Below are 22,641 nucleotides of genomic sequence, written 5' to 3'. Positions count from 1 at the left end.
AGAAATTCAAGTCAATCAAGTAAATACATGAAGTTCATGACTGAGTTATGCAGAAAAAAAAATGATATTTAATATTTATATACTCACGGAACAGATAAAACGATATAAATTTTATGATTTGTTTAAATTGGAAAATGTACCTCATTCGAAGTCACGAAAAACAAAAGCATAAATTAATACTTTGGGAGAGGGATTTCATCAAAATTTAAAGATTTTTTTTTACATTCGCAAATGTTTCCTTTACATATAATTTTTCAAGATTCAATCAGTAAAGAATTTAATTTTATCAATATTAATATCAATATTAATGAAGAAGGAGTGCCACATATTGGACCGACATTTCGATGGGTCCATCTACTGATAAATTGTATGAGTTTATGGGGTAAACACCTACACGGTAAATTGGATAAGTTTGACCTGAATTTTAATGCCTTTCAAAGTGTTTGACAGTTTAAATATCCATTGAAGCTACCCTGTTTATTTGGATTTATGGATGTTCGTTTACATGAGAAATGATGCGGCACGATCATCGAACGCGACATTTCTTACAAAATTTAACACATTGTCAAGGACGTAAAAGAACAAACGTCCAGTTACAAAGACTTTAACGTTCTTGTTTTGGAGACTTATGGACAAAACGAAAGTGATTTTATCTGTACGTAAACAAAGCAAAATTTGGAACACAACAATGAATTGTCAACAAATCAGAAGCAATAATTAAAATATGTGTACAAAAAGGACATTTAAACCAAACGGGGCTCTGGGGGTTTAAAAAATTATATTACTATTAAAGGATGGCTTTTCCTTGCAGAAACAGGCTATTTTGGAGAGAAGAAAATACAGTTAAAAGAGTCAGCGAATTGTAAAAGATTTCAGACGGGAAATGTGCTGGGAGCCGAAAAAGGGGCTGTTTCTGTCGGCGATACTTTTGATTTATCCTTTGCAGATAAACTGTTTTTTTAATTTTGATATTTTTCTGAAGGAGGGAAAGTGAGTATTCTTATAATATTTATTTCATACTTATATACGATAAAGGTAATATTAATGACAAAAATTATTCATTAAAAACATTTCGAGTTTTGAAATATATTCGCGTACAATCTACGTACTGAGTTACGACATTCCCAGCCTGATTAAGGAACAAATGCTGATTCTGAGCAGTTTTATAATTACCGGGTATGTAGACTTCACCATCTGAGAGGTTACGCCCCTGATAGAATGATTAGGCTGTCCGTGTAACAATTATGTTTCATCCGAATTTGACCAAGTTAGCGTTACGTGCTTTGAAGTTAGCATGTTTTAATATTTTAAAAATTACTTCAAATTTCGGAAACTTACTTTCCAAAAGTTTTAGATCTTTTTAAATCAAAATTCTAGATTCTAACAATCGATTTCTATTAGAAAATAAAATTATATAAAAAAACAGAACAAAACAAAAACAAAAAAACAACACTTTTTTAAATATTTTACTTCAAATATCCAAAATATAATTTCCAATGACGATTGGAATATTAAGACTATGTCTGAATCATTTCAATATTCTGAATGTCTAATATCTCTTTGCTTGTCATAGAGCGTTTTTGACATACCGGTAGTTTTAAAATTCAAACCGGGTTTAGGATTTAATAAAATTATGGATATTTGAAGTAAAAATCTAAAATCTTAAAATGTAAAGTTTGTTTTGGTTATTTAGAATTTGATTGTTTGAATAAAAAATTCTTAATTTCTAAAAATCTAGAATGTTATTAAAGTTAGAGTTAGTAAGATCTAGACGTTTTAAGTAAGTTTTAAAATATCAAATGCGAAAATTGGCACTGCACTTTAGACTGTTACATGTATGCGTTAACTCCCTTAACAAACGATAGATCAAAATCTCATAACGCAGTACAGCTAAGGTGCGCAATGGAAATATCGACTAAATTTGGATTTAAAAATGTATTCGTAATCGGGATGGCGATGATTTTTAGTACTTATTTATATCGGATAATTGTAATTATGATTAATAACTACATATGGAGGACGATTATATTTTATATTTAGACTAGTCACGTGATGCGGCAGTCACGCGATTTTAGCACATTGACTTGCAGTATTGATGTTACATATAAATATCACTAGTGCAATGGCATAACCAAGTTCATTTTCCAAGTTTAGTATATAAATATTTTCAACACACATTGTAGTTTCTAAAAAATGCTGGGATCCTGTCTAAATTCTGCAATTTCACTGTTAAAATTATACCTGTATGACCGAATGCTATATTTTTTGCTGGTCAGCGGCATGAAATATTGATATAATTAAATTGTTTTTAGGATTTCATCAGGATCGCAGCACTTTTCAGATACCTTAATAGTTCTAGAGTTGAAATGTAAAAGCTTACTTTTATCCATAGAGTGTATGCCCTTGCACTAGATCGATTTATTAAGACCCCCCATATTACCCTCCAATGTACTTGCATACAAATATACGGCAGTGTCAATTAAATACGCAACGTACAGAAAATATATTAATAAAATAGAGAAGGAGACATTAAATTCAAGTTATTGGCCCATAGAATATCTGTAAATAATATTTTATTTAATTAGAGAATACATATTTTGTTGAGAAAATATTACTTGATCTGTCTCTCACTGCATACAAACTACGTCACAGTGTAAGAAATGACGTCATATTGACAAGTGTATTGCGATCAGTGACTTGTTTATAACTTGTTATGTAGGATTTAACATTCTTTGTGCCGCGGGCCTATTTTGGGCCTATCTTCAAATACTACGTTAAGTGCCGAGGGCCTATTTTGGGCCTACCGTTAGCTCATTTACGTCACAAGTAAAACTGATTATGACGTTACGTCATCATTCCGAGTTTCGCGCCATTTTGGCCTCTTGCTACAGGAAACTATTATTTTGCCTTTCTTCTACTGAAAAAAATATATGTAGGAAGGAATGTTAAACAAGTATATTATTTGTGTTGGTCATTAGAAAATGAAAATAGTACATTCTAATTTAAAATAATACAACTTTGTCAGTATTTTCAATCCTCGTTTAAACGATGCAAACAATCAAAATTCATTGGGAGAAAAAAAATATTCAGCGAATCTTAAAAAAAATGGGAATAACTTACCATTACTCATAAAAACTTAATGTTTAGATCGTGGAAATACTAGTAATGCTATATTTGTAATTTCTAAAAAAAAAAAAAAAAAAAGAAAAAAAAAAAGAAAGAAAAGAAAAAAAAAGAAAAAGAAAATTTAATCTTTAATCGGCATGATATATTATAAAGTTTAATATTGTTACATAAATCCTTGAACGGCTTTTTAACGGACTATGAAAATGTTTTAAAGTTTCATCCTTAGGTCAGGAGCATAACAAAGTAAAAGAGTTTATTTTATATATGTCACATAATTTAAAAAAAGTCCACGAGACAAGGAACTTTACAGAAAAACCTTCAGTTTTGGAATACATGTAGTCATGCAGTGCACGACATCGCCAATTGCCGGAAAGGATCGCTTTCATGTCCTGTCCATTGAACAATTATGGCTCTTTTTTCTGCAAGAAACGACTATGACATAGAACCTCTGCATGTATGTTTATACGTATGTTCCCAACGAATTCTTTCCATTCTGTTTGTTCAAAAGACCAACCAACAGAGATTTAATTTCTTTGCGGCGCGAATTATCAATTCTAATTGCCGGCAGGGGGGGGGGGTTAGCCAGGGTCAGAATTTTTTCGCTGGCTTCTCCTGTTAGATCATAACTCACTATTAAATTAATGAAAGAATTATAGTAGGTATTTACAGTCAAAGGGCAGGAAAGATATTATTATGTCTGTCGAAATTGGGACAAGTACCCCTACCCACCACCCCCGGGCAAATTCCTCTGAGGTCTTGATTTTCTCGAGATCTCAGCTTTACTAAAAGTGGTAGTACTATATTATTTATTTTCTAACAGCTATTCGAGCGATTTTTTTTTTGGTGATGTATTTTTTTAAAATCAATATTTAAAAAAAATAGCATTACTATATTATGAGATAAAATTATAACATAAGCAAATGGCCATGATTTAATTAATAAAATCTGTAGAAAAATAATAAAGTAAGTTTTTTTAATGCACCTAAACGTTTATACCTCTTTATTTGATTGAATCAAATGATCCACAGATTGCATCCGAGTATCCGGTCAAGGGTGAAAAGAGGACGAAAACATACGAAGTAACTTGCGTCTTAGTCGTGTATTTCAGGTTATATTTTTAGGAACACGATTAGAAAAAGAGACAGTATTAAGAGATCAATATAAACGTGTGAACAAATTTAAAAAAAATAATTCATAACAATATAAGTGGTTCAGAGAAAGGAGTGAGTCTGCAAAGGAAGGTGTACTTTTTCTGAGTTTAGTTTGTTTACAGAAAATCTTTATTTTGATATCGGTTGCCAACCCCCACCCCCCACATACACACCCATAAACACTTCTGCAATGTTCTAGGTTTCTTTTTCGGAAAAGTTAACCAAGTTACTCCACCCCATCACACACATACGCAGGAAATAAGATTTCTGAGAACAATTTAGGGGTTTTTTTTTAGGGGGGGGGGGGGTCCGGTCGACATGTAAACCATTTCTACAGGGCGCGTTAGTTGCAGAACTGTAGCTCTCAGAAAAAAATGTTTTGACAGACCGGTATATCAAAATTTGTATTTTCGGAGAGCTACATGCAGTTCTGCATATACGGGCTGGGTACATTTGACATACATGTATTAATTATGCAAGGTCTTTATGTAAGGTCTACGGTAAAAAATATAAACAGAAATGAACGAATGAAGAAGTACGATAGAATTTTCAACGATAAATCAGGAAAACTTATGAATAGTTAATGACATGTATTTATAACTGTGTTTCAATTTTACACTGCATTTGTATATATTATATTTTACTCGTATTCCGTTCATTATTATGCAATACATGTATATATATTTGACCCACAGGTTCTTGACGTACATTAAATTATTTTTCTTATTAAAAAAAATAATAAAACCCACCTACCTAATCTACTGAAATATATTATTTGTGCATAAATTTTGCTTGTATTGTAAATATATTTTTGAAGGGTCTTGTCGTTTTGTAGAATTTTTTCTTTTAACCATTTTCTGCAAGAAGTGAAAGGCGATAGGGGAGATCCGTCCAATTCTGGACACGGGGTAATTCCGGACAATATAATACAGTCTTTCTCTTTTGTCTTATTTTTCGGTAATTCTGTATGGTTGATTATAAATAAATGAAGTACATTCGGAAAGCGGATGTCGTTGTCTTTTTTAAAAACATTATAATGATTCTAACGTTAGGGTATCCTGAATGCTATTATTACGTCAAAAGTTAGACTTTTGACTTTTACGTTTCAAATACCTTGGAATTTTTTGGAATTTTGTAAGTTTAGTTTTTTAAAACCAAATTATTAATTTTCAATTAATATACGAAATCAGTTTGAGTTTTAGAAATTTTAACTAATGTATTAAATTCTAATTTCTGGTCGTCTTAAGCTAAAAAGTTAGAACAAAAGAGGAGAGAGTCTCCCAAGTTAGGATAGCTTTATATGTTTATTCAGGGAAAGCATCGTTTCATAGGCCTCACTTAAGATTTAGATATTTCGGCTATGTCCTAGGCCCTCATAAGCATGAATGCATGCTTATAATTGTTAAATTTTAAAGTACACGTAATACACCCCTTAACAATGTAAACAGACATATTGTTGGGAGAAAGATTGCGTCTATTTGACTGCCATTTAAAAAACGAGAGAAAATATTCAAAGCATATTTTGCTGAACAACAATTATTTGAGCTTTTTAATAAGATTTATTTGTCCTCCTTATTACTTAACTTATTTACTTAATAAATAAATAAGTAAAATTAATTAAAGTTCCCAACTTACACAGTGCTGTTCATGCCGCATTATTTAAAATAAAATTCAATGTTTTCCTTTTCGACGGATAATTTTTTTTTCAACAATTTCAGTCGCTTTTTTTAAATGTACAGACAACCATGGATAAAAATGTTACCTCTTTGCATGTCCAGTAGTGTTAGAGGGTTTGTTCCCATCTCGCCTTAATTGTAAAATTTAGCATTCCCATTTCGCCTTAGTAAGCTCTCAATTGAATTAAGGTGATGAAGATTTAATATATTTAGCATAAAGTATTTTTTGGTATTACATGTGTTATTTCATTCACAGTATTTATAAATTCCCATTAATTTTTAAATTCAATCTAAAAGTTTTTATCATTTAATTTTTATATCAACCTAGTAATAATATTTACAAATACTAAAATTCCCATTTCGCCTTAGTACGTTTTAACTTTTTCTTACCTGTATTTCACAATTAAGGCGAAATAGGAACACACCGTGTTAGAGCGTTGTAAACCATCTCACAAAACAAGAGCAAAGGCTTTATTTGATCAGCAATAATCATTCTGACGTATTTGATGCACTCCTGACCAGGAGCATGAAAGAAAAATTGGAAAGTAAAAGTTAACCAGTACTTGTTCTTTTGTTTCAATCAGTGGAGTTGCGCTGTAATTACTCTTAATTTTCTAACAATTTTCTAGAGTGTTAGTTTAAATTCATAATAAATTTAAAGAAAAGATAAAAGATTAAAAACACATCTGAATTGATAAAATTGAAAAAAAAGAAGGGGTTTGATAATAAAACTATCAATAATTAAGTACTAAATAAAATATCATTTTAAATTTAGGTATATTTCTCGGAATAAGTAGAAGTTAATTTTTTTTCATCATGAAATTTGAATCTTAAGCCATCTTTCACACATAGTCGCCGTGTTACAACGCACTATGAAAAATTATGCACTTTGAAAAAAATTTTCAAAGTGGGTTAAAATTGGGACCAAATTAACGCACTTTGAAAAAATAAAATTTCTTTTCAAAGTGCGTTAATATCGTAACATCATATTAACGGAGATGACTGTGCTAGGATGGCACCTCGGGTTCACGGAGTTCTCACTGCGCTGGCTGCGTTCGCAATACGCTCACAATGCGTTCTTCACCCATAGATATATATTCATAAGGAGTGTAACGCATATTTTTACCTACCTCCGTGTGACCTCATCAGCCTACTCACATAACAAAAAATCAGCTCAATGTCTGCAAGTCATGCAAGTGTTTTAAAACAAAGAACGATAAAACTTATTTATTGTTTTCGGCGACAAAGTTTTTTAAGTATCTTTTTGCTGGGGATAAAATCTTAATATTTGTTCATTAATTTCTCGATCTTAGATATATGGTAAAAACAACACTACAACATTCTTTTGATCTCGTCCCTGGTATCCGCCCTTGGTGGTCTCTGCCCGCGCCCTGCAGGCTCGGACCGGGCTATTCAGGGTCGAGATCAAAACAACAGTGATGCTATATCATATTTCTCTTCTGTTTTCTTTATTTTAGCGCTAATGTTTGTAAGAAAACTTGGACAGAAAAGGAGAAGTATACAGTGAAATGTAGTTTCTGGAGTTGGGGCCGGTGTACCAAATACAGGTCTCTCTCTCTCTCTCTCTCTCTCTCTCTCTCTCTCTCTCTCTCACACACACACACACACACACATTGTAAACAGAATTTCAAGTTTTAACACCATAGTTTGGTTAAAGTAACAAAGGCATCGGAAGCGGGGGGGGGGGGGGCTTAGCCCCCCAACTTTTTTGTAAAGATAGACTTAGTATAGGCATTGAACATTGCGGCGTAGGTTTACCCCCCCCCCCCCCCACACACACACACACTCACTTTCCACAGACACCTTGCAGTATAGGTTATAAATGGGGAAAGTGGTTGGAAAAAAATTGGTACAACAAAAATTTCTCTTACTGTTTCTTTTGAAGACTTGCCTTTTTTAAATTCGGCCTCTTCAACAAACTCAAGACATGTATATTTCAGATGATTTTGGCCATTTTTCATGTTTTAGGTGGAAAAGGCAACGTTAACATTGCGAGGATGTAAAACTCAGTACTGCTGTCAAGAAATATTGAACAGATTTTTATCTTTCTGTGCAATAACTGGAATTTTCAAATAATTTAATAAATTTGAACAAGGTTGGATAAATCTCAGATTTCCATTAACAAGTATGCATAATTGCATTACTCTTTTTTTTAACTAGAACAGGATGTATTCATCTGTACCAAAATCAAAAGAAGGGAGAGGGCTAAAATAGGATTTGCCTGCTGCCCAACCCATAGGCGTCGGAATCGGGGGGGGGGGGGGGGGGGGTCATTGAACATCGCGGCGTAGGTTTAACCCCCCCCCCCCTTCCCCAGACACGTCGCAGTATAGGTTAAAAATGGGGAAAGTGGTAGTGTTTGGGAAAAAATAATATAAAACAAATTCTCTTACACTTAGCCCCCCCCCCCTTTTCATTTTGCTTCCGACGCCAATGCGTAGCATAATTTTTTATTCATCTATTATATTATAAGGAATGTAAGTTTCATTAAACCGGATCACTTACTCTTATTTTGTCTTGAAAAAAAGCTTTATGAAAAAGATTTACATTAATTGATAAAAGAATTTTCATTATTAAATTTTGTTATTTTAGAACCGTTGATAAATTTGAACTGTACTGTTGTCCTGGATACAGAAGCCAACCAGATGATTATACATCCTGCAAATACGGTATCAGATTTCATACTTGAATCGTTTAATTTGATGCCATAAAACTCGAAAATATCTGTCATTCCTATGAATTACCAGAGTGAATATTTCTATAATTATATAATTTAAATAGTTCATCACATTCATTCGTTAATAATTTAATTTAAGTAGTAACACTCCATTTGATTGGACAAAAAATTGAGTGAATAACATAAGTTGCTCACGTCACAGTGAGTTACGTAAAAATAACGCCAATTGAACAAGGCGTTTTTACACCTGGCTAAAACACGTTCGTCATGTGACCAACCCGTTTTACATCCCAGTTAAACTCAAAAAATGATAACTATTTCTTTTTTTAAACAAAAACGTATTACTCCGCTTGACGTTACTTTTAAAATTAGCTGCAGATCTGTAGCTCTCCGAAAAAATAATTTAACAGACCCGAGATAAGAATGTGGAAGAATTAATCCATACACAAGCGCAACTTCTTGTGCGCAATAAATATATAATTTTTTTCAATGGGTGGCACTGTAGCTCTCCGGTATCAATATATTTTTCGGAGAGCTACTGTTTTGCAGCTATATTAAAATATATGCTTAATTTGAAGTCATTTTTGGAGGGAAAATTTTCTTACTGTCTACACCTAAATTAAATCATAATATAATATGGATTCAAAGCCACTAGAAGGTGCAGAAGTAGGACAATTTTCCCAAATTGCATCATTCTGATTGAAAGATACCCCAAATCAGGGGCCAGATAGGGTCTTTGTCTATCGTCCTTTTTTGTCAAGTATATGTATATATCTTTAGTTTCCACACACAAAGCTTTTATAAAAAAAAAATCAATACAAAAAATGGGGATCAATATGCTACAGTGTATAAATTACCTAGCTTTATGCACTGAAATTTGTGTCTTAATAAAAAAAAATTGTATCTTCGACGTTTCCCTTGAATCCAAATAAATCCTTGGACAACATAAACTATGAGTCTATGATGCATAATCAATCATTTGGCCTTTCTGTACTCACAAAATGTGATTTTGTTTTTTCTGGCTTTGAAAATTTAACAAGCAAGAATCATTTTAAACGTTTGCTGAATTTAAGAAGATTCATCAGTGTTATATGTTATATATTCGGAAAAGAAAGATTTTCTTACTGCAAAAACTTAAAAGCTTGATCTTAAAATATCGCTCGAAAATGATTTTTTTTACACACAGACAGAATGCATGAGTTGACGACCTTGCCCTTTGACCTCAAAATAAATACGGGTCTACCGTATCCATATGGAATTGTATAAAATGTCACTGCAAAAGTTCAAAGACTTCTCGAGGAAACTAAAGTTTTAAAACAAAATTTATGAATTCATGAGCTTGACCTTTGAACTTTTCACCTTAAAATCAATATAGATTTTTCTTAGGCTTACGGGAGTTGTTGTGAAAAAAAAGAACTTAAAATGTTCGTCTATTGATTTATTCCTTCATTCTTTTTTTTACAGCAATTTGTGATGAAAAAACAGATTACGATGGGACCGCCTGCACATTGCGTTACTCTGATGATGGAATTTTGAAGCGGAACCACCCATTGGTGCGTGACAGTGGGGGGTCGTGCTCCTCCCCGGAGAAGTGTACAAGTTGTAATGATGGCTTCTATGGAGACGGACCTTATTGTAAAAGTAAGAGGCATTTAAAGATTGTAAAAATGTGTGTAATTATGACATTATGTGATATTTCTACCCAAATTAAATGAAATAAACTGAATACAAAAGGAGAATTATAGAATATAAATAAAAAATATACAAGTAGGCTAGATCTATACAAATAGAAATTTTACAATGCAAATGCTGATATGGAAAATAATTGAGAAAAAAATTGTAAATAGAAAAGATTCAGAAAATTTTATTTAGAGTCGGATTTTTACAAGTAACATAAGCTCTGTAGAGCTTTTGATCGACATAAAAGTTGTAATGATATTGGATATTGCAAGGTGTGACATGCCATGATTTTGACTCTTTTGGAACTTTTTCAAGCGCTTGTTTTACGAAAATAAATCGGGTTCGATATACCGATTCCGGTATGTTGTCGGCTGCGCCGAGAAGAAGACGAAGAGTTTGGCTGAAAGTTATTTTAGTTACAAAGTCAAAGTATGGTTGAACCTGTAAGAGAAGATGATTGTTTCTAAATCAATCCATTTTATATTTTCAGTTTTTAAAATTTTATTGAATCAGAAATTCTCATTATTCTGATTGTTACATTTTATATGCTGTTTATGCTATCCAGTAGGTTGTGAGCACTCGTCCAATAGTCCGTTTAGGAGCATATAATTAAAATAGGTTGAATCAGTGAATGGTTGTGAAACCTATGCCTAAATGATTTGGTTGATTTTTTTCCATTTCAGTTTGTCCTCCTATTGCAAATTGCAACCACCGCCGCTGTTCCTCCACGGGGGATAACATCTGTGTTTACTGTGAGGGGGAGGTGCTGGAGAGGGATTATTACAGAGCTTACACACCAGTCCCCAGTCAGAAAAAGAAATGTGAAAGTAAGATAAATATTGGAATGCCTGGTGGCTTTATTTTAAAAGAAAACTTCTACTGCAGTTTTAATACACTGTACTTTGTGTAGCTGATAAAATTCCTATGTCTGCTTATAGATATTATGAAAGTAAATTTTGTCATTGTGCAAGGTACACAATGATATATGAATATCTTGGTAAGAGTAGTTGAGGAATACATTAAAGCATGAAAAAAAAATAACTAGGAGACTTATTGTTCCAAGAACAATAAGAGGTCTTTCCACCTTCTTTGAATTTCAATTTTGTTTTAAAATTTAATTCCATGAATAAGAAACCAAAATTGTCTTAAAGGAAAGCAAAAATTAAAAATAAAAAAAAAATGAAAAGACCTTGACCTTTGACCTTGAAAATATTCAAGGTCAAAGGTCAAGGGTCACAATGCAATTGACCCCATGCTTCTACGACTTATAGTTTTCAAGTTATAAGGTTAAATAGGAAGTACAAAAAAGTTAAAGGGCATTAACTCATATAAGCGGTCATCAGATCCTTTTGCACTTATATAGTGAAGTTAGGCCTTAAGATCCTTAAGACATTAGTGAAGGTTTAGTGTCTATACGGTCTACGGTTTCGGAGAAGTAGCGATAACAAGGTTTCTTGCACAAGGGGCAATAACTTTTTAAAGGGTTAATCTTTGGGGACAAGAATAAAATATTTGAAAGAGTTTTAAGAATGCATATTAATGATGCAAAGACATAAAGTATATATTGAAAGACAAAAGAGATATAGAAAACGCTTAATTTCTCATTTTCTGAATGACCTTGACCTTTGACCTTTGCATGAAATTTTAGATCAAAGGTCAATGAATCTTATGCAGTTGGTCCCATGTCTCTACAACTTCTCGTTTTAAAAAAAATTTATTTATTGTAAAATTCAAAAAGTTTCAAGGGCAATTACTCATTGCCGGGGTCACCGAATGCTTTCGCAATGAATAGATTGAAGAGTCCCCTTAATTAGTTGAAGACATTGGTGAAGGTTTCATACCTCTACGGTTTACGGTTTCGGAGGAGTAGCGATAACAAGCATTTCTTGCGTAAAGGGCAATAACTTCGAAAGGGGTCAAAGTTCAAACAAGGGCTGTCGTTTTTCAGAATAACTTTTGATATCCAGTTTAATGAACTATAAAGTTTTTCGATAAGTCTTGCGGTTTCAAAAGTCCGGGAAGAAAAAGAAGAAGAACTAGGAGACTTATTGTTCAAAGAACAATAAGAGGTCTTTCCAGCTTTTTAAGTGTTTCCGTGTCATTTGGGTTGAAAAAAAGAAGAAAAACGCCAATAAAAAAAAAAAAAAAAATTAAAAAGTGCTGCCAGCAGGATTCGAACTGTGGACCCTCAGATTGCAAGGCGAACGCTCTATGCACTACGCCACAGGCTCTGATGAAGTTGGTTTCCGTAAACTTACAGTGTAGAAAAAAATAAGAAATGAAAACACGTGGATTTAAATAAAAATAGAAACGCGTGAAGTTTTAAATAGTACAGAAACACGTGTATTTATTTGTTTGTGATGGAACATAGGGAGGAATAATGAATAGTTTTAAGAGAAACGATTGGTGGATATTGAAACTAGAGATTTCCTGTAAAAAAAAAAAAACATTCGAGTTTGTTTATAGTTTGAATAGATTGAGTTAATCATACAGAGCTTAAGATACATTCGAACTTCCGTGTCGGCACTGTGTTTACAATTTGTGAAAATATAGGCGCGTTTGTTTTGACAGATATGGTGAACTCATAGGTTAGATTAAATAATCATCTCTATTTGGATTGAATTAATAGTTATGAGCATAAATTAAACTTGAAACATGCATTTCATGAAGAAAACGGTGTCAGCGAGAGCGTGGAAATTTATTTGATAGGAAAAATCCCTATTTTCGAGATTCATCCGATTAATATGAAATCTAAATAAATTTCAAATAAATTCCACATTCTAAAGAGAGCAAGAATACTTGGTATTAAAATGTCGTATTAGAGCAGGAGAATCAAATGCTATTAACAAAAACTGAAGAAATAGCCAAGGCAAGCTTTAATTATTTTTATGCTCATCAGCACTTAAATTTTAGACAGAAAAAAAAAATGTAGTTTTCGCCGATATTGAATAGAATTTCATTATACTTAAGAGACTCACCGTAAAACTCTCAGGACACTTTCTTTGAAGTATCTTCTACATTTTAATCTGAATTTCATGTCGATGTGTGATCTCCTTTAAGCTGTACAAAATTTGTTTACGTCACTATTGATTTTTTTTTTGAGAAAGAAGGGGGGGGGGGCGGATATAGGCATTTGTTTAAGAGAGAGTTGTAAATACCTCCAAGACCTTAAGCTTGATTGTGACCTTTGGGTCAATGGGGTCAAAGGTCAAGGTCATTCATCAAGGTAAAAGGTCAAGGTCATCAAAAAAAAAAAACCCACTTACAGACTTGAGTTTTACACTTGAAGCTGAATCTAGGTAAAGGTTATGAATACATGTATACCTTTTTAACTTTTGAGAAAAGGTCAAGGTCTAAGGTCAAGGTCAAATATCAAGGTCAAAGGTCAAGGTCATTTTATTAAAAACCCGTAAATAAGCAATTTTGATACTTCCCAATGACCTTGACCTTTGACCTTGACCTAATATTCAAGGTCAAAGGTCAAAAGATCTGATGCAGTTGGACCCATGTCTTTACGACTTGTCGTTAAGAAGTTTTTAGTTCTTCGTAAACATCATAAACTTGCAGGGGCAATAACTACTTAAAACGGTTTACGAATTCTTTTGCACTAATAGAATGAGAAGTGTACTAAATTAGTCGCAGACATTGTTGAAGGTTTTGTACCTCTACGGTTTACGGTTTCAGAGGAGTAGCGATAACAAGGGTTTACACTGAAAGGGGCACTAACTTTTAGAGGGTTCAGTCTTAGGGGACAAGCATGGAATCTCTGAAATGGGTTTAAGAGTACATACTAAAAATACAAAGATGTTTAGAATTTGGTTAAGAACAAAAGAGCTATAAAAAATGCTTAATTTTACATATTTTGAATGACCTTGACCTTTGACCTTGACCTAGATTTTAAGGTCAAAGGTCAACAAATCTTTTGCAGTTGGTCCCATGTCTCTACGCCTTGTCGTTTAAGAAAAGATCTTGATATTCGTAAACGTTGCAAACATTCAGGGGCAATAATTCAATATAGGAGTTTACGAATCCTTTCGCAATGTTTGATTGGAGAGTCTACTAAATCAGTCGTAAACATTAATAAAGGTTTGGAATCTCTGCGGTTTATGGTTTTGGAGGAGTAGCGATAACAAGCTTTTATTGCGAAAGGGGTCGTAACTCCGAAAGGGGTCAAAGCTCATATACGCAGGGTCAACTGCTAAAATCTTTTACGGAGTACATTCTTGTCGACTAAAAATCTTTTCGATAAATCTTGAAACTCAAAATCACACGGCGGAAAAATAATAAAAAAGAAAAAAAAAACAGAAGAAAATCAATAGGTCTTTCCAGAGAAAGCTGGAAAGACCTAATAATAATAAACATAAGCATTTCAAGAGGTCTTTCCACAGGAAGGTGGAAAGACCTAATTAATGCATGAAAAGTCTTTGAATTAAAAATATTCTGTGCTGGTCTCTTTGCACATTAAAAGATACATGGAAGTTTATTTCTCAATTTAGCTTTAAAAAACTATATAAACAAGTTAAATTGTCAGTGATTGATCCTTGATATCACTTTTTAAAGATTTATTCACTGTATGTTGAAATTGTAATATTCTTTTTTTCTGCACAATTAGCAAATACCTTGGTAGAAACTTCACAATTTAATTTCCTACTGACTGTAAAGTATATAGAATAAGTTGTTGTTTATTTCAGAGGCCTGTTCCTGGAGATCAGATAGTACGAGGTGTTACCCAGGGACCTGTACTGATGGTCTGGCCTCCAAGTGTCAATGTTCCCCAGGCTTTGAGGGACAACACTGCGAAAAAAGTAGGCTATCAGCTTATTACAGTAAATGGTTACAGTCAGCACATTAAGTTAAAATGAATTAAGACATAATGAAGAAAAACTCAGAGATAAAGGCAAGCATAAATTACCATTGACTTTTAAGCATTTCTTATTCAGTTGTAACAGAGGCCTCAATCATGGAGAATGAGTGTAAATTAGAAGATCCGACAGGGAGTATCTTGGCAAACCCTGCCGATTTGAACGAGGGTCCTCCCCAGCCCACCCGCTGGACCAACAACGTAATCTGGATCAGAGCAGTCACAAAATGGGACGCCCTGTTACAGCTCCCAGCAGCACCTCCAGACATCTCTGGATTAGATCATTACGTCACCGACTTTAGATATGGAATTAAATTCGCATCTACTAAATTACGTCAATATAGGGGTAAGATTTTGTTGAGATTAATGCAAAGTTTTGAAAACTTAGTGATATTTTATTCAGGGTGTCTAAGAAATTTGTAATGTAGAGAATTTCTGACTCAATTAAATTTTCATAAAAAAATATCATAAAATTTGGAATTCAATCAATTTCATTTGCAGGGGGAAGTAAAATAGCTGAGCTGATTCACATTTGTGAGGGTGTGTCAGAAAGAGCTCCAAAAACTTCATCCTTTTCCTGTAAGAAAACATTTGACGATCTAGGACGCTCACTGCAGGGTTTAAAACACAATGATCAGTATGTTTAAGTTTTGTACTTTCATTCACAAGTTACTAGAAATATAGATTTCTTTATTCTTAGATTTCATATTTTAGCAACAATGGTGTATTCCTTTGTGTACTTAGACCTATAATTGAGATATATTGAATTGAAAATTGTTTATTAATGTAGGACGTACATTAAAAGAACTGCTTTTGAAAATATTTATATAAATAGTATTAGTAGACACACAGTACATACCAGATACTAAAACTAACTTTTAAAGATTAGAGATGAAATATTGTATATGGGAATTAAATGTACTTTTTATGCATTTGTCTTAATGCAAGTCACATGGATATGTTAGGTCAAAGCTATTTTTTTTTTTAAAAATTTTAAAGCTTGTTCTTTTCTCAACACATTATGATAATAGAAAATATCATATATGGGGTTATTTCTCGAATTATTGCCGTTTAATTCATCATCTCGAGTCTCACTATAATGCCATGTTTTTAAGGTCATCTGGTCACTCAGACTACGTTTTGCTGTCAGTTTTTTTCCTTTGCCTTGCATTGTGTGTACCGGGTATATATTTCAACATTTTCAGTTTCTTCTCTGAATTGATCAACCAATTTTGGCATAGATTACTGGGAGTATTTATGACTGTGGGGGAGCAAAAATGTTGAATTTCATGATCTCCCTCCCCTAACAATCAAAATGAGTGCAATTGTCAAAAATCTTCTTTTACTCTTGACACCAAGTAGTCAAACTCTTGACCTGATTGTAATGAGCAAAGAGCTCTCTACAAAAATTATACAATTCTTATTCATGGCCCCAGGATCAGGGGTTCTCAAGTTAGGGTGTGGCTCTTAAAATTATATATTGAAAATGCTTAAATTCTTTTAAAATCCTACCTCCCCAGTTATTAAGCAGATAAACTAGGTACATGGGTACAGTGATCAAAGGTGTCTTTTCCAGCATTGTGAAATTAGTGGACCCAGGGTTGGTGGGGGGGGGGGGGTCAGTGTGCAGGATGGGGGCTCTCTTGACTATATAATTTATATTATCTAAAGTGCATTTATTATTTCTTTTAAAATCTTCTCTGCTCTTAGGTCTTTGGCAGATAAACCAAGTTTATTGTACTGATGTTTAGTTCACATTGGGATATAGTCACAAATGAGAGAAAGTACAGGCAAATGAATAGAGCAACTTTAAGATTTGTTACTGAGTACTGTTAAATTAATATTTTGTCCAATAATAATCTATGAACCTTAAACTTTTAACCATCAGTACACGCAGATTATAAAATAATAATGTGTCTAAACTTTTACAGGTTAATATTCTATCTCCAAGCCACAACAGGAGGTTACGTAAAAGTGAAAAACCGAGAGGCCAATAATAGGATAGAATACCATCCCTTAGTGGGCAAGACAACAGAAAGAGAGTTCAAATACCACTGGGACTTGGAGAAGCCTTATCATAATTTAGTTAAAGGTGTTGATAATCCACCATTCCTAAGTGTTCCAGATTTAACAGAAAATGTGAGTGGTGCACTTGCTTATATGTATATGTATCAGATTTTATTTAAAATATAACTTCTGTACCACTGACTTCAGCCATCTGCAGTGGTTGTAAAGTAAGACAACACAGTTTGATTGTTGTATAATTTTTTTTCAGCCAACAGTTGACATGACCTGGGGAGGCTGGTTAGATGATTTGTCAGGGCTAGAGAAGTACCAGTATGAAGTGTATGAGCTAGGGCATGATGGGAAACTGTTAGGAGAGCAGCAGGGAAAGATGATCAAAATGCCAATGGATATAGCACTTAATGATACAGGGGTAAGGGCATATTGACTGTGTATCAAACCAATAAATTCAATAAAATACAAAATTTATACCCTGCCCAAGCTAGAAAAGTGATTGAATGTATGTACGTTTGTCATACTTAGGGGTAGCCATTTCTTATCTTCAGTTCCTCCTTTACCAGCCAATAAAAATTAAGGATACCTTTACAGTCAAATCAGTACCTAATCCTGTAATGACCTTCAGGGTTCAAAACCAAGTCTGGCAAACACTTCTCCCTGCCTTTTTATTTGCACCCAACAACAAAGTCTAATAGTAGTTATGAGAAGTCTCACTGGTAAGATAATTTGGACAGATAACACCCTTTGTATGGCTATCCTAATTCCCCCCCCCCCCCAGGGAGATATGTGCGGTTTTGAAGTTTATTGTGGCGTCGAGTGAAGCTCGAGCATCATCTAGTGATCGGTCAGATTTACACGACCGAATGTGTCAGTGGATGTATCTGCAATAGAAAATAGCAACAGCTGTAAACCAATTTCTTTGAAAACGCTCACAATGAATAATAGCTTGAAAATAAAATTACAACAATTGTTTCTTCAATGAATTCTACTACAAAACAATGATATTATGTCTAATTTTCACGCAAGAAAAACGTTATGGTTGTTGCGGATGAATTTTTACAGAGAGGGTGCATTGAATGACATGAATAACAATTTGGGACTGATTACCAACCTTCAAGATGGTAAAATAATTACAAAATAAACACGAATACTAGGGGACTATAAAGATTGAATTTCCTAATCTTAGCTTTACTTTTACAATCTTCAATCCAAAGTTATGTGAACAACCGATGATATTAACCAGTATTACAGTATTTATCCATTTCCTCCATTTGTTTACTGCTACCTATCGTAACTCAATCGTACTTGTAACAGTAGAGTCAAAGTTGTAGTTTAGATGCAATCACTACACTGCAGAACAACACTCTAACATTGGCATTTAGATAGAATATATATAAATTTTTGAAACCCCTCATAGTTCTTCGATTGACTGAAAAGAAATTAGTTTGATGTTGAGCATAAACATGTCTGACGGTGTGTGGTCAATTCGAACCATGCTTCATTCGGACCTGCAGGAGATTGGGTAAGGCCCAAGACTGTATTTGTGTTAAAACTACTTTTTATATTGTTATTATGTTACCGGAGTCACTCTCTTGACCTATTTCTATCTTCAGATCTTTTGAAATAATATTGTTTTTCTTGTTTGACGCCATTGAAGCTTTTCAGGCTTTTGATTTAAATTATATTTCAGGAATCCTTTGACTTGCCAGCACCAGGGATGTACTCTATTCATTTCTCAGCATTTGACAAAGCAGGAAACCACAAAACTGGAAGAAAAGTCCTACTCTATGACAACATTTCTAAGGTTACCACCAACCCTACAAAGGTCACAAGGGTCACCACAGCTACCATGGAAACAAATTATGTATGGGTTACCAAGGATACCAGTTATGTGGATGTGATGTGGAAGGACAGATTCCGTAATTATCGCCATGAGGACAAGCGATGGCTTAACAGAGTAGCACCAGCTACAGGAGTGGAATCAAAGTACGATGATCATTATGGAGAAAGACAAAGCAAGGAGATTGCAAATGTTCATGGTATGTTTGTTTCCTCTTTAAGATCTGGTAAACTACAATTATGCCTCATCTTGGTCTACTACTTGTAATTTGGTACACAAAAAAGTATCTGCACAAAAAAACATAATTCTATATGATTGTTTTTAATTTTGGTTAACTATGTTGCTATGGTTACAAAAAATAAAAATTTCTTAAAATTCTTTCAAATCCCTTCTCCTCCAATAACTAATTACACAAGTACACTAAGATACATAATTCTTTTTATTTGTTTTCTAAATTTCGATGAATGTTGTTGCCATGGTTATTTAAAATAAGATGATACTTCTTTGAAATTTTCACAAAATACTTTTCCTAAATAAATACAGTTTTTGTCCTATTGCAATTAAACTTGATTTTAAAAGAACAGACTAAACCAAAGATCATTATTTTTTTTTTATTTGCTATTGCCATATTTTTAGTCTACTAGTATGTGCTACCTTTGTTTATCAATAAAGTAAAAACCAGTAGAGCTACAGTCTTATCAGAAGCTTTTGGTTTGCCATGAACTCGAAGAACAAAAGAAGTTGGTGATGAATAAATTTTACAATGTCCCATATATTGCATTGTTATTCCTTGACATGTCTAATTTACCAGTAAGTTGGAAAAAATGTCTTTCTGCATGTTCATTTTAATTAAATTTAAGATTTTTTGCATTTAGTCTGAATTAGGGATTTTCATATTGTAAATTAAAACATCAGAAAACACTACTGCTATATGAATCTTTTCATTTCCAGCATTGGTGGATTTCAAAGTGGCATATAATGTTACTGATTCAACTAGTACTGTGGACTCCCAAGTTTTTACGTCAGTGTCCTCAATATTTAGACAAGGTGATCAGCTTAATTTACCGTGGACAGATGGTAACAAGTTAGAGGTGACGGTGCGAGCAATAGATGTGCTGGGGAAATATTTGGATGAATCGGTAACTGTTTACAGAGATGCGTCGCCGCCTCACATTGAGGATTTGTGGCTGACACGTGGCGATAGATTGAATGTCAGTGTTCATAGAATCGAAGACTTCAAGGAAATGACGTAAGAATATGTCTCTAGTAATAAATTGGTTTCAGAATTAACTTTAAGATTAAATTCAGACAAAGTTAAAATTTCATTTCTTTGCTAAAACATAAAATTTATTCAATATAAAGTTAAACAAGTTTTTTTTTTTTAATTTGTCAACATTTTAATCTTTAGAATCCTTGTAATACCTGTACTCAGGACTGGGTTTTAAAACACTTTAGTGAACAAAATTTTATTTCTATGAACTTTTCAAAAATATGTTTAAAGGATAGAGTGGATTGCATATGACCATCACAGTGGGCTGAACAACATTGCCTGGAGATTGTTTGATAATGTCACAGGAATAGATGTACTGCATGGGCAGGAGGATATCCCAGCTCAAGGAATGGCCAATGTATGCAGTGCTTGTTTATCTCTTAGAGCCAATTATAAATTCATATGTTTTAAAATGCTTTTAAAAGAAGTAACAACCAACGATCATTGTAAACCACTTATTTGAAACTTACTCATGTAGATAATTGCATGTTCCATTAGTCAATATTAATTTTTGAATGAGAGACTTCTCGTAATTATCTTACATTCTTTTGGCAAGGAAGTGTTAATGAATGAAATGCCTCATATATTTCTCTTGATTTTTTATTTTTAGGACACACAAGATTGTGAATCAAAATATGGAAGCTATGCCAGGGGAGCTAACTGCTATGAGACTCCGTTCTGGGGAGCTTACCACAAACACTTTCAGGTGAAACCAATAATTGCATCAAACGGAGGACTGATAGACGGAAAACATAAAGGTGTGCATGATTCTGATTATTACCTGGAGGTGACCGCCACTAACAAGGCCAAACTGACCACCATACTGTCCAAGAAGGTAGGGCATCTGAGGGAAATATAGGTCAAGGGTCACTCATTCTGATGATAGATAATGCTTATACATGCATGTACAATATTAACTGATTATCATTAAGGTAGTATACAGTGATACTTGTCTATGCTGAATGTTGTGTATTCAAGACTCCTGCCTAAAATGATTTAAATTTTAGATCCATTTCAGTTAATTCATTTGTTAAAATGTTGTCATATCTGGAATTTTGTTCTGAGTTTCTTTAGAACCAAGTGTTATAATGTACTATATTTAATTGGGACTTTGCATTTTCGTTTTTTTTATTCTTTACTGTACTCTGTGCATATTTTGCCTGTAGATAACAATAGACACATCCCCTCCCCACACAGGGGTGGTGGAGGATGGGGTACCAGGAGGGGGTGAGGTGGACTACCAGCAGAGTAAGACCCTGACTGCCCACTGGGAGGGCTTCTTTGACAGGGAGAGTGGGGTTCTTTTCTACCAGTATGGATACGACAACAAAACTCTCACTGCCTCAGAATTTTCTCTGGAGGCTAGTGGAAATGTGAGTAATTCATCCGAACACATGTCTAATCAATTATAACATTTTACATCAGTTGAGGATATATTAAGAAGTCAGTTTGCTTATAATAATGCATCTGTACATGTGTTTTAATTATCTTTTTGCAATGATAAGGACCCAAATCAATGTAATGTATACTCTTTTTTCGATTAATATTTTATACATATGCATCCATTACTTCTGATTAAGAAAATTAAATGGATTTCTCAGGGTCTGATTTTTGAGACCTACTCGATGCATGCCACCCACACTGTAACCACAGAGGGACTGTATTACATCTGTGTTGTGGCCTATAACCGCGCTCTAGAGCCCTCGGAACCTGTGTGTTCAGACGGAGTGACGGTTACTACAGCAGTGCCATCTGTACAGGAAGTGAACATAGAGGGAGCCACAACCACTGGGGGACTCATTACAGACGGGAAAGATTTCTGGATTGTTAGCAGTAACAGATTCCGCAGGCTGATCAAAGATCCCACACCAGACTGCACGTAAGTCAGTCATCAGTAAATAAGATTGCCCGAAGTCAGTCATCAGTAAATAAAATTGCCCGAAGTCAGTCATCAGAAAATAAGATTGCATGTAAGTCAGTCATCAGTAAATATGAGATTTTCCAGTGGAAACTAGTTATATGTGGCTTCTTTTTAAAGTTAAGGGAAAACAGATGTTTATATATAATTAAAAAAATGATTAGGTCATTAATGGCTTATTTTATATAATAAGCCATTGTTTTATATAACTTTTCTTTAAAGTTCAAAAGCTACAGTTTTATCTGACCTTGACCTTTTACCTGCTGAGCACCATGACAACGGTACATTTGTGACAGTAAATGGCAGTGTGTTTTGTGCTAACTCAACAGGATCACCTGCTAAACTGAGTCCTACATTATCTAAATCATCGCGGGTAAGAGGGTCAGATGCATAGTACAA

The 22,641-nt window shown here is 33.7% G+C and overlaps 1 protein-coding gene across 1 annotated transcript; it reads left to right on the top strand.

Annotated features, from left to right (window-relative positions):
• Positions 1-883: 883 nt before the first annotated feature.
• On the top strand, positions 884-22,615 carry LOC134234265 (uncharacterized; the record flags this gene model as incomplete). The annotated part of the gene is made up of 17 exons (XM_062716316.1): positions 884-990; positions 7,432-7,521; positions 8,567-8,643; positions 10,116-10,292; positions 11,015-11,158; positions 15,023-15,136; positions 15,272-15,538; positions 15,694-15,829; positions 17,124-17,331; positions 17,468-17,629; positions 18,905-19,253; positions 20,006-20,303; positions 20,556-20,682; positions 20,935-21,159; positions 21,491-21,697; positions 21,926-22,203; positions 22,465-22,615. Coding segments are annotated over exons 1-17 (3,117 nt in total), but the record flags the coding sequence as incomplete, so codon positions are not given.
• Between the last annotated feature and the right edge of the window lie 26 nt (positions 22,616-22,641).

Source organism: Saccostrea cucullata, unplaced genomic scaffold (assembly GCF_032062105.1).
Source record: "Saccostrea cucullata isolate Sc308-1 unplaced genomic scaffold, CSIRO_AGI_Scuc_v1 ctg3982, whole genome shotgun sequence".
Lineage (NCBI taxonomy): Eukaryota > Metazoa > Mollusca > Bivalvia > Ostreida > Ostreidae > Saccostrea > Saccostrea cuccullata.
The sequence above is the reverse complement of the archived record's forward strand: the minus strand, read 5'-3'. Positions and strand labels throughout refer to the sequence as shown.